We start from the raw sequence: 14,478 nt of genomic DNA, 5'->3' as shown, positions 1-14,478 counted from the left end.
TATATATATATATATCTGTGTTCATTCATTGCTGAGTAACTTTGATTTATACCGAGATTCACATATTTTTCTGATCTGCTTTTAATTTTCATCTATATATCTTTACTGTAAGTTTGATAGTCATGATCGGTGATGGATTTCTGTGGTTCTACATGTATAGAAATTGGATTGGCGTGTGCTCTGTTTTAACCTAATCAAAGTTTAATTTATAATTTCTTTTTGTTTGTATCCATGTGATTTTGCAGTGATTGCTCATGGAATCAAATTGATTTATATCTAGATCTTTAATAACACCAAAATTATGTCTTTAGAAAGCCTGAAGTTTACCACCCAAGACAATTGGTGTTTTTTTCTATCTCCCTCAATTGGTGAATGTGATAATGAAAATACAGCCTGAGACGTGTAATAAGATGTCATAAGAACAAGCATAGGTGATTTATGTAGATTTCTCTAGATTTGAGTTCATCATTTCATTTGATTTGTTTCATGTGCTCCTGCTTTTGCCTTAGAAATGAGTTGTGACTTTTTTCAATTGCAATGGAGAGATTAATTTATTCTTCAAATGCCTCATAATACGCAGTGGAGCACTTCATAATGCATGCCAATGGGATGTTCATGCATGCATTTAATTTGTCATGATTGAATTTCATGTGCAAAATAAAAGAACAGACAGCCACTTTTTATTGACTAATGGACAGCTTCAATAATGTAAAATTCATCCCAGAATGGCAGAATTAAGCTCGCCATTTTTTTTTTTAAACCTCCAGCACAACTGTATGGCCATAATCAACGAGACATAAGTACTAAAAGGTTCTACTTGATGGACTGGAGAGGCATGAACTGGAAGTTGATTTGGCTGCTTATTAGAACTGATTATACTGACTCCTTTCTATGTTTTGGTGGAAATCACATTTCTTTTATGTTTATCTTCTTCTTTTTCTTTTTTCTTTTTTTGTGAGCGCTCGTTAAATAGATGGAAGGAAGGAAACATTCATTCCATTGACCCATTTGTGACTTATACTTTGGAGGATGAAAAACTAAAATTTGCTTAACACTACATCTTAGCTGTGTGAGGAGTTCTATCACGAGCCATTGATCCACTTTTATGCACTGAGGGTTTGCTTATTTGGATTACTGAATCAAACAGAGGAAACTTGAGACTTGCTGAATTCGTGTTATTCTTTTTTCTGTATGAAGATCAGGGAGTACTATTATGCATTTATTCCAAATAAATTACAAATGCAATATTTTTAATGTGCACTTATGGGTCCTCCTTGTTTGTTCTATTTGTCAGTACTATACACAGACATGCACTAGTTCCTATATAACCCTTGATTCTTCTGCCCCGTAAATGTGATTTGTTTCATAAACATGTTCTAATTCATTACTATCTCTAGGATGTTACGATACTTTCTGCATGACATTGTTGGCAGAGCTCTAGTTCTAACAATTTTCCGTGCTTTATTTTTGGCTTTAAAACCATAGATTAAGCCCCTAACCTCTCCTGAGGGTCGCTTTACACAAGTACTTTCTGTTGGAATTGGAGGTTCTGCCCTTGGACCACAGTTTGTTGCAGAGGCGTTGGCTCCTGATAATCCTCCTCTCAAGGTATATAATGAACTTGTATTGGAACATTTGTTTTTACAATGAGGTTTCTAATGCTTGTCACAATTTTTTGTCCTTTCTGCAGATAAGGTTCATTGACAATACAGATCTAGCTGGCATTGATCATCAGATTGCACAGCTTGGCCCTGAGTTGGCTTCTACGCTTGTAATAGTTATATCAAAGGTCTGCATGGAAGTCATTTTTTTTGCTGCTGTTGTGTTAGTCGTCACAAATCACAGTTCAAAACACGTTGCTAATATGTTTCCGGTTCCAATTCTACTCAGAGTGGAGGCACTCCAGAAACAAGAAATGGTTTATTGGAAGTACAAAAAGCATTCCGTGAAGCTGGCCTGGATTTTGCAAAACAGGTTTTCATCTCAGGTTCTTGTTTCTGCTTTTATTTAGTTTTCTCAGCTCTTCAGAGTGTAAATGAAATATACTCCCTATTATTATTATTGGTTTGAAAATAGAGTAAAGTTTCTTACTGATTAGCTTTTAGCTCTGCCAAAATTTTTGGGTCCATTTGTCCACTATGGTCAAATGTCTGAGACTCTTATGCACAAGGAACTTTTTTTCTTCAGACTTTCTTACTTTTCATGCTACATGGTCTTTGCAATTGGCTTGATTCGTATGGATTAGGGATGTTTAAATTGTATTATAGGTCCTAAGAGTGACTTGATTTTGTTGTTTATCCTAGAGGTTTGAATACACTCTTCCTTTTTGTCACTACATTTGCTGTTTAGAAGTGTTGGGAGTGTTAGATATATATATTTAGACATAGATATAGTTTTTCAACTACTTATCGAAAAGTTTGTATGTATAGTTACTTGATTGCAGGCATGGCTACTTTTAATACTGATTTACCCTTGGGATTTGTTTATGGTGTGTAGCTTAGCTATAATTGATTATCATTGTCTTCATGTTATACATGGTAACAAAGTCCAAATTTCTGGGATGCACTTGGCAAGTGTTAGAGAACCGGTTGGTTAGTCCATCCCCTTAACTTGTTGCACATCCTCAACAAATTTCTTAGCAAAATTAGCTGAATGGGATTGAGTTATGCTACCATAAGCCAGATGTTTTGTTTTTTGTTTGTATATTTTTTTCCTGACTGCGAAATGTATGACTTGTTGCTTCATCTATTATTGTGCAGGGTGTCGCAATTACACAAGAGAATTCATTATTAGATAACACTGCAAGAATTGAGGGATGGTTAGCTAGATTTCCAATGTTTGACTGGATTTTGAATATTTTGAGTTGATTTTTTTCCTGATATATTTGGTGGTCAGCTTTCCTATGTAAAGGAAAGCCTGAAGTTTCAGATATTGTGATATTTAAGGTGCCTCCAATTCTTCAGGTGTGTTTCTCATCTTCAAAGTAACAAATAAAATATTTTAAATAATGGAAAATAATGCATGAATGTTGAGATTTTTGCAAATATGTCTTTACGTTTATTGTATATAATATTTGCATATATATATATATATATATCTGATTGTAGATATTTTTTTTTTGTTTTTTTTTTTTTTTGCGACGGTAAGATGGTCGCTAATACATTGTAGGCCTTTTTTAAACTCTTTTGCGACGGCAAAATATCAGTCGCTATAAGTAGGTTAGGCAGTCGCAAATAGTTTGCGACTGTTATTTTGCGGTCGCAAAAAGTATTTGCCACCCCCACATTCGCGACCCCCATTTGCCGTCGCATGGGCCGTCGCAAAAAGTCTTTTGCGACTGTTTTTTTATTATTTGCGACGGCTTGTAGCGGTCGCAAAAAGTACTTTTTTTAGTAGTGTAGCCTGGGTCCCATTTTTCAGCTAGCGTGCCAACCTGGCCCAGCCTAACAAAAAAACAAGAGCCTGCGTGGCCCGCCATTGGCCGAATCATATTTACACCCCTACACAGCATTGTGTTGTGACTAGGGTCGTGTAAAACATCGTCCAATTCATTAAAATCGCATCGATCTGTATTAATTCGTACCGCTCTATCTGTTAATCGCAATTTAAACTTTAAAATTTATAATTCGCCTTTGAAGCCGCTTCGCCCTGCCATAGTTAATATATATATATACATTTTAACCTATAATAAAATATCAAAATAAAAATATGTGTGAAAGAGATTTAATATGTGAATTTTATTATAAATTAATAGTTATGTATATGAAAAATATTATGTAAATTAATATTATATAAAAACTTAATAATTGATTAGAATTCTTTAATCTGTTAATCTATCAAAAATTACTCAAATTATAATTTATCAATTTATTAACCTGTTATTCAATTTATAATTTTACTATCAAATCATCCGAATAGTACCATGCATCCCCTAACTATGACAGCACACCCCCTCAGTCCTGAATTTTCAAAAACCATTAATGAAGCAAAGACCACACCAGCCTCTGGGTTTTCAACAGAACAGTCCCATTTCTCCTATTATTTAATTCCACAAGTGTCTAAGTTTATATACCCTTTTATTAAACTATGAAAGAGAACCATTCTTATAATAATCATGGTACTAATCACCTCATATCAAAACCAACAAAGCCTAAAATTGTGCTCCAAAACCACCACCAATACCGTGGCCAATAATAATAATAAAATAAAACCATTATCATACTTTCGTTTGACAAAATTAGAAAGTTATTTTAATTTTATTAACTATTTTTGTCTTTTTAAAATTCCTTTTAATTTTGAGTTGATTTTTTAAATATTTTTGCCTTTTTAAACTTTTATGAAAAACAAAAGTTAAATTATTTTTTTAAAAGATAGTTTAATCGACAATCTAAATAAAATTTGAATTAATTTAAACTATAAAAGAGAACCGTTCTTATAATAATCATAGTACTAACCGCCTCATTTCAAAACCAACAAACCCTAAAATTGTGCTCCAAAACCACCACCACTACCGTGACCAATAATAATAATAAAATAAAACCATTTATCAAACTTTCATCTGACAAAATTAAACGTTATTTTATTTCAGAAAAGCTTCATACTCCTACTGGGGTCGACCCCAGTGAGGTGTCGGCTCCAGATTGGTCAAAAAAAAAATTGTTTTTTTTTTTTTTTTTTAAATTTTCAGCCACTGGGGGCGCGCCACGTCACTGGGGGCGCGACCCCCAAGTGTATGGATCACGGCTCATTTTATTTTTATTAACTTTTCCTGCCTTTTTCAAATTCCTTTTAATTCTAAGTTGATTTTTTAAAAATATTTTTGTCTTTTTGAACTTTTATGAAAAACAAAAGTTAAATTATTTTTTTAAAAAATAGTTTAATCAACAATCTAAATAAAATTTGATTTTTTTTTTTATAAAATGTACATAACAATAAATTAAACTTAAAAATAAATAAATAAACAAACAAACTCCTAAGGCTCCGTTTGGCATGATTACTTGGGCTAATTTACCCATATGAGACAAAATTGACTATTTTAATCAAATATGACAAAATTTCATATCTAACTTATAATTATTTAGCCTCCGTTTGGGAAGTGGGTTGGCTTTTTGGCTTTTTTGGCTATTTTAGCCTGGGCTTAAAAGCTTGGTTTGGGAAGGGCTTTTTGGCTTTTTGACTTTTTTGAGTTTTTTGTGAGAGAAGAATGTAATGATTATGGGTTGGATGTGATGTTTTGTTTGTTATGGCTAAAATAGCCTATTTTGTTTTTTGTGGCTAAAATAGCCAAAAAAGCCTGCAAACCTACTTGCCAAACACAGGCTTAATTTTTTTTCTCATAAAAATTAAAAAATTTATCCTAAACGAGACTTTTTAACCCCAGGTTAAAATAGTCAAAAAGCTAAAAAACCAATCCACATCCCAAATGAAAGCTAAAAAAATGCTACAAGACCGTCTCCAATACTTTTCATCAAATTTTATAGGTGACTGTTGATGAACAACTAGGTGAACAACTTCGTGGACAACTGGATTTCGAGATAAAAGGGCAATTTGGAAAGCTAACTAAGGCCTAGTTTGGGAAGACTAAATAAGTGCACTTTTTGATTTTTTTTGTATTATGTGTAGAAAAAGTAGAGAGGAGATGTTGATTGATGTGACCCAAAAAAGATAAAAAGATGAAATAAGTGCACTTTTTTCTTTGTAGCCAAACTTGGCCTAAAAATTAATTTTTAACTTTTAGCTTATTTTTGGTCATATCACTTCTCATATTTTTTTACAGATAAAAGACAAAAAAATTAAAAAATCAATTTTTAACCAACTTCTCAAATCACTCAAAATCAAATGAAAATTTACTATTTATGAGACAACTGATAAAATTGATAAAAATCATTAAAATATATCATATTTCTAATTTTTTGTTTAAATTTAATAAAACATTAGAGAGGTCCAAAGTTTTTTGTTTAAATTTAATAAAACATTAGAGAGGTCCAAAGTAAAGAGAGAATCCAACCCAGTTGCATTTCTTGCCCACCACTGTCCACAGTATTCAAAACCCCCTCCCTCTCCCTCTCTCTGTCTCTCTCTCTTCCCCATCACAAAGCTATATATATACCACCGAAAAACCACCTTCTGTGCTTTCAACTTTCTATTCCTCTTTTGCTTCTCAAACTACTAGTCCACAATCCTCAACACTTCTAGTCTTTTTTGTATTTTCTAGAAAAAAAAAAAAAAAAAAATCAATCTTCCACCCAAAATGGAATCGGCAAACCAAATCGGCGCCCTGGGTCACCCCGCCGCGTCTCTGACTCCGGCTCTAGTCCCGGCTAGATCATCAAGCGGGACGCTGGGCGGGCACCTGGCTCGGCGGCTGGTCCAAATCGGAGTGAGAGACGTGTTCTCCGTCCCCGGCGACTTCAACCTGACTCTGTTGGACCACTTGATCGCCGAGCCGCAGCTCAATCTGGTGGGGTGCTGCAACGAGCTGAACGCCGGATACGCCGCCGACGGGTACGCACGTGCCAAGGGAGTTGGGGCGTGTGTGGTGACGTTCACGGTGGGTGGGTTGAGTGTTTTGAATGCGATCGGGGGTGCGTATAGTGAGAACTTGCCGGTGATATGTATAGTCGGAGGACCCAACTCCAATGACTATGGCACTAATCGGATCCTCCACCACACGATCGGCTTGCCTGATTTCAGTCAGGAGCTCCGCTGCTTTCAGACAATCACCTGTGCTCAGGTCACGCTCTCTCCCGCTCTCAGAATATTTGAAATAATCGGAGTTCACTTTCAACTATTTATTCATCAAATTTGATTTTGGTGAAAATGACTTCCAATCATTTCATTAAACTTGTATCAAATCGAAGAAGTGGCAAAATTTTTACCAGGTTGGACCAAATTTATCTTTAACAGTCATATATTTACTTAGATTTGATGAAATTTCAAAAAGTGATGATTTTTCCCCCCCTTCATAAATAATGGTTATAACAGGTTTCTATGATAAGTTTAGAATTTTTCAAAAAGATTTGATAAATAAAAATAAAAATAAAAATAAAAAAGGGGCACGGATTATGAAAAAAAAGTAACAATTTGAGATACTCTTATAGAATTGATTATAGAAGGCAAATTTGGTTTTGGAGGTTGTCTCTTTCTCCTTAAATACATTATTCTTCTTTCAACTTGGAATCAAGATTTCACTGTTTATCAACAAGTTTGAATTTCAATTTGGAACCTTTGTGCAAATTGTTCCTTATTGAAAATTTTATAAGCACTTAATCTGAAGATGTTTTAGAGATCAATGGGTGACAAGTATGTAGAATTGAATTATTGAATTGTTTGTAAAGATGAAGAAGATGAAGATGAAGATGAAGATGGAGAGAGAGAGAAGAAGATGAAGATGGAGAGAGAAAGAACTGGGTTGGGTTTTTCCTGAAATAATATATATATATATGAGGGTATAATTGTCAATTTACAACTTTTGTTAATAGAAGTTAATGTGCGTTTTAGTCCATCAATCATAGGGGTTATGTGGTGATATCCGAATTTCAGGGGTAAATCGCACTCGGCCCAAACCATAAGGGGGTAAAGTGAAGTTTGCGTATTATGTTTTATATAATTGTTCCTTATTATTATTGTAATAATTAGTGATTAAACAAAGCTTTTCAGTTTTTATTTCATTATTAACTAATGTAATTGTAATTCTTTGCTGTTGAACTTTGCAGGGTTCTCAAAAATTTTATAGTAATTAGGGATTTGTAATATATATATTTGGATTGAGGGGTGGTGTTTAGCTATGCCATTGGTATGTGAACATTGTAAGTTATTTATTTTGATGTGGTGGCGATGAAATGTGACAGGCAGTGGTGAACAACTTGGAAGATGCGCACGAGCTGATTGACACTGCGATTTCAACCGCTTTGAAGGAAAGCAAGCCAGTATATATCAGCATAAGTTGTAATCTGTCCGGAATTCCTCATCCAACCTTTGCTAGGGAGCCAGTCCCATATTTTCTTGCACCGAAGTAAGCTTATTCTTTCATACTTACCTGCCTCATGATTGTCTATATTGTTGTTACTCTGTTTCTGGTCTTGGTATGAATTAGGATAATTTTTCATTAGTCGTTTAATACATTCTGAGGAATTAAAACAGAAAAATCGAACTGAATTATTGTATTCTCTCTATATGGTTTTGATTTGTTTATGAGTGTATTACCTTGCAAGTATGCTAAAATGTGCAATACAAGTAATAATTTTACTCGTACTAAATCTATTTAAATGGAATACTGGATAGGAACACCACTGATTGGAATGCCACGGACATTGCCTTTTCCTGTGATTTCATAACAAAATGTGAATCATAATGCTTTTAAGTACCTCTAGGCCCTATCTCTGGCCATGTTTGTTTTAGTCCATCAGCCATGGGATTGGATTGGTTATCCTATGGATCCCACAAAAAATGTTTGTTTGGAGAAAAAGCCATGGGACTATTAATACCCTTCGGCCATGTTTGTTTGGGCGGACTGGATTAACATTCCCATGACTAATAGTCCTAGGACTACGAATTCGTTGGATTATGTATCCGATCTTAACTAATAGTCAAGCTTAAAATAATTAATCTCTACTTTAATTGTTTAACCAAACATCGGATTAATAATTTTATTGGACTATTAGTCCAATCCCAAGCTCATGTCCACCCAAACAAACATGACCTTCAAGTAGGGAATTAGCAAACAATCCAATGGGGAGGTGGGTTTGCTAACTCAATCCCATGGGATTGGAGGAAAAAAAAACTAATTTGCCCTCCATTTTTACAAAAACAACAAAATCACCTTTTATATAATGAGAATTTTTATGCAATTTCATAAATTCAATCCCACCCAATTAATATCACTATACTAGTACACTTACATCTCCAATCTAATACCACCACACTAGTAATCTCATCATCACTCAATCTCACTGTACTCCTAACCCCACCCAACCTAAATTAGCAAACAAACATGGCCTCTGTGATATATTGTTTGATAATCATGTGCTGTTGAAGTTGTGGTATGAGAGCAAGCATGAAAAGGAGGAATTTTAAATTTTAACCAAATGAATTGATTTGGGTGCTTTTTCATATGTTCATTGTAGTTGAACACTTTTGCAGTTGAAAAAACTCTTATCCTCTTTATTAGGTCATTTCCAAACCTTGCTCAAACCTTCTACTCAAATTTAAATTTGTGTGGAAAACACTCAAAATTCCTGTCCACTCCTTCACTCTAATCTCTACCAACTTGAGTTTTAAACCCACCCACCCCCCCCCCCCCCCCCCCCCCCCCCATTTTCTTTTTTTTTAACTGAAAAGAAGGGATACTCAAATCTTGACTCAAATGCCCAACAACTATATTTCATTTATTTATCATGCTCAACACTCTGGGGATATGATGAGAACTTTTAAAAGGAATCTAGTAAAATTTGCGTCATGGTTGTAGGTGGCCCTAGAACTGCCTCTATAGTTGATCAATAGAACTGTCTGCTGTGAGGGCTGATCCTCCAGTTCAAAAAACCCCAAGGGGATTGACATCTATCCTAAGTTCCACACAACTATATTTGTTCTTGCATGCTTTTGGCAACAGGTCATTTGCTTTGTGAAGTGATAAAGCTTGGGTTACCAGATGTGAAAATGCAGGTTAAGCCAGGCACTTTGTGCTAACAAAGCGAAAGGTGAGGTTTGTACCCATGCCATTGCGCTGGTCAAGCACATGGCTTGATTTGACCAAAATGGGCTTACAACCATTTTAGCTGTATGCTTTTGGCTAGATATAATGATATGTCATGTGAACATTGCCTAGGTACTAAAGTTCTACCCTCATCTCAATAGCTAGTTTTTGGGATTAAGTTCTATCCAAGATTGTGTAACATGGTATCAGAGCCGGAGCACTCATGGATGGGTAGGGTGCGTATCCTTGGGCTGTTGCTGTCGAGTGAGCACGCTGGGCATGGGAGAGGGTGTGAAGCAAAGTCTCACATTGCCTGAGTACTAAAGTAATGTTAAGCATATAAGTGTGAGGGCATTCTTACCTCAATAACCAACTTTTGGAGTTGAGTTCTACCCGAGACTGTATAGCAGTGTGTCCCTAGCTTGCATGCAACAAGTGCTGTCGAGTGAGCATGTTGCATGTGAGGGAGGGTGTGAAGCGAAGTTTCACATTGCTTGGGTATAAAAGTAAGGTAAATTATATAAGCATGGGGGCACTTTCGCCTTAAGGTTGAGTTCTATCCAAGCCCTTGTAACAATGTTGTCGTGTTTTCATCTTCTTTGTGTTTGACATCATTTCCTATCTCAACTTCAAAATAACCAAAACTTCATTTTGTACGCAGGGTGAGCAATCAAATAGGATTAGAGGCTGCAGTGGAAGCGACAGCTGATTTTCTGAATAAGGCTGTGAAACCTGTCCTTGTTGGAGGTCCCAAGCTAAGGGCCACAAAGGCACAACAAGCCTTTGTGGAGCTAGCAGATGCATGTGGATATCCAATAGCTGTAATGCCTTCGGGTAAAGGACTCGTTCCAGAGAACCATCCACACTTCATTGGGACATATTGGGGTGCTGTCAGCACCAGCTATTGTGGGGAGATTGTGGAATCCGCTGATGCTTACGTTTTTGTGGGTCCCATCTTCAATGATTACAGCTCAGTTGGATATTCTTTGCTGATCAAGAAAGAGAAAGCAGTGATAGTTCAGCCCAATCGTGTGACTATTGGTAATGGGCCATCCTTGGGTTGGGTTTTCATGGCAGACTTTTTAACTGCATTGGCGAAGAGGCTGAAGAAGAACAGCACTGCCGTTGACAATTACCGTCGGATATTTGTCCCTCCAGGCATTCCTCTGAAACGTGAGAATAATGAACCTCTTAGAGTCAACATACTCTTCAAGCACATTCAGGTGACCAACAAGAAGCGTGACGTAGTTTCTTCTTTCTTTTTACCTTTGACAACCTGGACACTCGCTCAATTAAAAAAAAAAAAAAAAACATTTTTTAAAAAATTCTTTTAAACTGTGATACAAGTTTCTATGTGGAGCATGATCAGATACACGCATTGCTTAACACGTGATGATTGACATTACCAAGATTCTCAGATGGTCTCCTTCTCAAACTTTGAATAGGGTGTAGGACTAGCAAAATATATGTTATAACCCTCTTTTCATGAGTTGAGAATTAGGACAGATTGCTAGACCTTATTTGTCTGACACAGTTTGTTTGACTAACTTGATTCCCTCTCCAACTCTTCTTATGAAAATGAAAGCTATAAGGCTCTAATTTGAACTATAAAATTTATTATTCTGTTTTCCTATTTCAATCTATCCTCGTAAAGGATGTGGTTGGTCATATCCTCTGTTAATATCAGTTCAGAAGACCTCTTAGGTTCGAAATTTGGGAGGATTTAGAGCCTGTTTTCTGTACTTCAAAAGTAGATGGATAAAAGGAAACCCAGGGGGTGTGATGAATCTATTCTGCCTATCTCTGTCTTTTAAGTATGTCTGTGCGTATTTGAAGTATTGCATTCTTCATGTTATTAAGACAAGTTAATTAAGCAGGAGATGCTGGGAGGAGACACTGCAGTAATTGCAGAGACAGGGGACTCGTGGTTTAATTGTCAGAAGCTCCATCTCCCTGAAAATTGCGGGTAAGCCAGGGCTCTTCAGTGAACATGACTGTTTTAATTTTAAAATAAGTTAATAAACTTCTGCTCTTCAGTGAACATGACTTTTAATTTTAAAATAAGTTAATAAAGCTTCTGCTTTTATCATCAATCAAGATGTAGTTCACATAAAGGCAATTGTGCTAGTATTGTCATTTTTGTTTTATTTTAAATGGCCATCTAAAATAAGAGAAAATGTTTTCATTGAGGTAGCATCATTTTTTCCAATCAATAATTAGATGGAATCCATGGATATTGGGAACTGAATTGATGTTTCATTTAAAATTTGTAATGAAAAGAAACCTTTGAAATGCTTGGATAGAAATGCTTGAAAATTTAGATATATTTTTTGTTTGACAAGATTGAAAATTTACAGTATTTATAGAGTTATTTTCTTCCAATGACTTGTATGGTTTTCATTCAGGTATGAATTCCAGATGCAATACGGATCCATTGGGTGGTCTGTAGGTGCCACACTTGGTTATGCTCAGGCTGCCAAAGACAAGCGTGTGATTGCTTGCATCGGTGATGGGAGTTTCCAGGTAAAGTCATGTAGGTGGTTAGAATAACAACTTTCTGAATCACTAATGTAGAGAAAATGGGTAATTCTGTCATATAAAAGTGGCAGAGACCATGATGTTAGGTTCATGAGACGGGCCTATTTTATATGTCCATAGTGAGTTGTATGAACCACAAGAATAAAAATGGCAAGTCAATAATTTTCATTCTGTGCAGGTGACAGCTCAGGATATTTCCACAATGATTCAATGTGGGCAAAGGAGCATTATATTCCTCATCAACAACGGAGGGTATACGATTGAAGTGGAGATTCACGATGGGCCGTACAATGTGATAAAAAACTGGGACTACACTGGCCTTGTTGATGCTATTCACAACGGTGAAGGCAAATGCTGGACTGCCAAGGTTAGCATAAATAAAGAAGTAAACATGTGGTATTTTTTAGATTATTATAAAAATAAGCTGAATGTCATGTGAGTCAAACATAGTTTAGTGGTTAAATTAAAGGTTAACCCAAAAAGGGTAAACTACCAATAGGTTCTAATAGTTAGACTTAATTCTCATCAAGTCTTATTGAAAAGAAGTCTTAATAAAATTGTTGTTAAAAATAATTTTTTGTAACGATTTTTTGCATGTCTCTAAAAATTAGCAATTAGTAATTTTTTTTGTCATGATTTTTATAAATTGTCATTAAAATTTACAATTAGTGATGTTTTTCTTTGACGAATTTTTTAAATTGTCACTGAAAATTAAAAATTAGTGACTTTGTGGCGATTTTTTTAAACCGTCATTAAAATTTATAATTAGTGACATTTTTGTGATAATTTTCAAACTGTTGTTGAAAATTAACAATTAGTGATTTTTTTAATAGTGTTTGATGAAAAATACCATTAATTATCATAAGATCTATTGGATATTAAGTCCATCTATTAGGAGCTATACGTAAGTCTTCCTAAAAAAAAAATATTAGAACTCCACCAAATATTTTTCATGAAGCATATATAGATCAATAAATGCATGATATGTTGCATTTCACAGATTATTGTCAAATATCACTTATAATCCTTGATAATCAAATTTCTTCATGGGTATGGGTAGTTTTTCCTAATCTGACTATCACATATTCTGCATTGTTTCTGAATTAAATGTCATGGTAACCAGTTTTCTTTTTATTAAACCCACATGCTAAATTGTTTGTGGAGACATAAAGAAAAACAAAGATTCCTATTCCATAATTTGCTGCCTGATCTAAAATTTTCAATAATTTGAATACCAAAGGTCCATGTACTTGATCAACTTATCCCAAACAGGTAATACCAATCAAAGAGTTGAACTCAAAGAAACCAATGAACTTATTAAGTGCTTCAGTTTGTGGTTGGTTATAATCATCGTAATCATGGTTCCCATTTATTCATCAGAAACTAGGAACCATTGTTTTGAAATCTAACAGATTTATAAGATATATCAAATACATTTCTCATTTGATTGATGGAATGTGTGAATAACAGGTACGTACTGAGGATGAGTTGGCAGAAGCAATAGCAACGGCGACAGGAGCACACAAAGACTCATTATGTTTTATTGAAGTGTTTGTTCACAAGGATGACACCAGCAAAGAGCTGCTGGAATGGGGGTCCCGAGTTTCTGCTGCTAACAGCCGCCCTCCAAATCCTCAATAGTTTCCAACATGACTTGACATTCTAGCAAATCTCTGTTTTGATCCAATGACATTTCCAAAAAATAAAAATAAGTAAAAAAGACGGTTGCTCAATTGTTGGGATGTATTTTTGGATTATGATTAGAGAATATGTTAATTAGCACTGTAATAATGAACTGCTTTTTATGTGTTTTGAGTCTGTTGACAGTGTACGGGAGTAGTGTGTTTGTGTGAGATGGATGTAATTGTAATTGCATAGTGTGTAGACATTAAAGAATTTTCAATGTAACAAATATGTGATGTCTTTTTGGTTAGTATTGGTTATATGTTGTTCATAAAATTCTGAAGATGGTGATGGTTCCATCTGCTATGCTTGTTTAATTGGGCAGATTATAGCATATGCTGAACATAGCACGGGCTTAACTTTAGTACTCATTCATGAAACGTATAAGGTTCTTGGGTCCATTTCTCCTTAAAATTTTCATTGATTAACGTAGTACTTACTCACATCACATTTTAATAATAATATTAAAACAAGTTTAAGTGGCTTGGCTTGCTTGCTTATGTTGTTTTAATAATATTTTATTGCTTAACCGATTAAAACATAACCTTCATATCTGGGTAGCT

At 35.0% G+C, this 14,478-nt stretch overlaps 1 protein-coding gene and 2 long non-coding RNA genes across 3 annotated transcripts; 2 read left to right on the top strand and 1 right to left on the bottom strand.

The window, feature by feature from the left end:
* The first annotated feature begins 75 nt into the window (after positions 1–75).
* On the top strand, positions 76–3,393 carry LOC145798777 (uncharacterized). Its single transcript, XR_014340381.1, has 4 exons — positions 76–1,608; positions 1,691–1,789; positions 1,891–1,974; positions 2,760–3,393. It is a non-coding gene; the product is annotated as an uncharacterized LOC145798777 (long non-coding RNA).
* Positions 3,394–5,895: 2,502 nt separating this feature from the next.
* LOC114284229 (pyruvate decarboxylase 1) lies at positions 5,896–14,165 on the top strand. Its single transcript, XM_028227140.2, has 7 exons — positions 5,896–6,733; positions 7,851–8,014; positions 10,356–10,917; positions 11,572–11,660; positions 12,100–12,217; positions 12,411–12,599; positions 13,703–14,165. The coding sequence occupies exons 1-7, from the start codon at positions 6,251–6,253 to the stop codon at positions 13,871–13,873; spliced, it is 1,776 nt and encodes a 591-aa protein (XP_028082941.1). The 5' UTR covers positions 5,896–6,250; the 3' UTR covers positions 13,874–14,165.
* On the bottom strand, positions 7,069–10,378 carry LOC145798776 (uncharacterized). Its single transcript, XR_014340380.1, has 2 exons — positions 8,702–10,378; positions 7,069–8,487 (listed from the first exon to the last, which is right to left on the bottom strand). It is a non-coding gene; the product is annotated as an uncharacterized LOC145798776 (long non-coding RNA).
* Positions 14,166–14,478: the final 313 nt, after the last annotated feature.

The sequence above is a fragment of the Camellia sinensis genome, chromosome 9, assembly GCF_055761805.1.
Source record: "Camellia sinensis isolate YWXY chromosome 9, ASM5576180v1, whole genome shotgun sequence".
Taxonomy (NCBI): Eukaryota; Viridiplantae; Streptophyta; class Magnoliopsida; order Ericales; family Theaceae; genus Camellia; species Camellia sinensis.
Note: the sequence above shows the minus strand (reverse complement) of the source record. Positions and strands in the feature narration are given on the sequence as shown.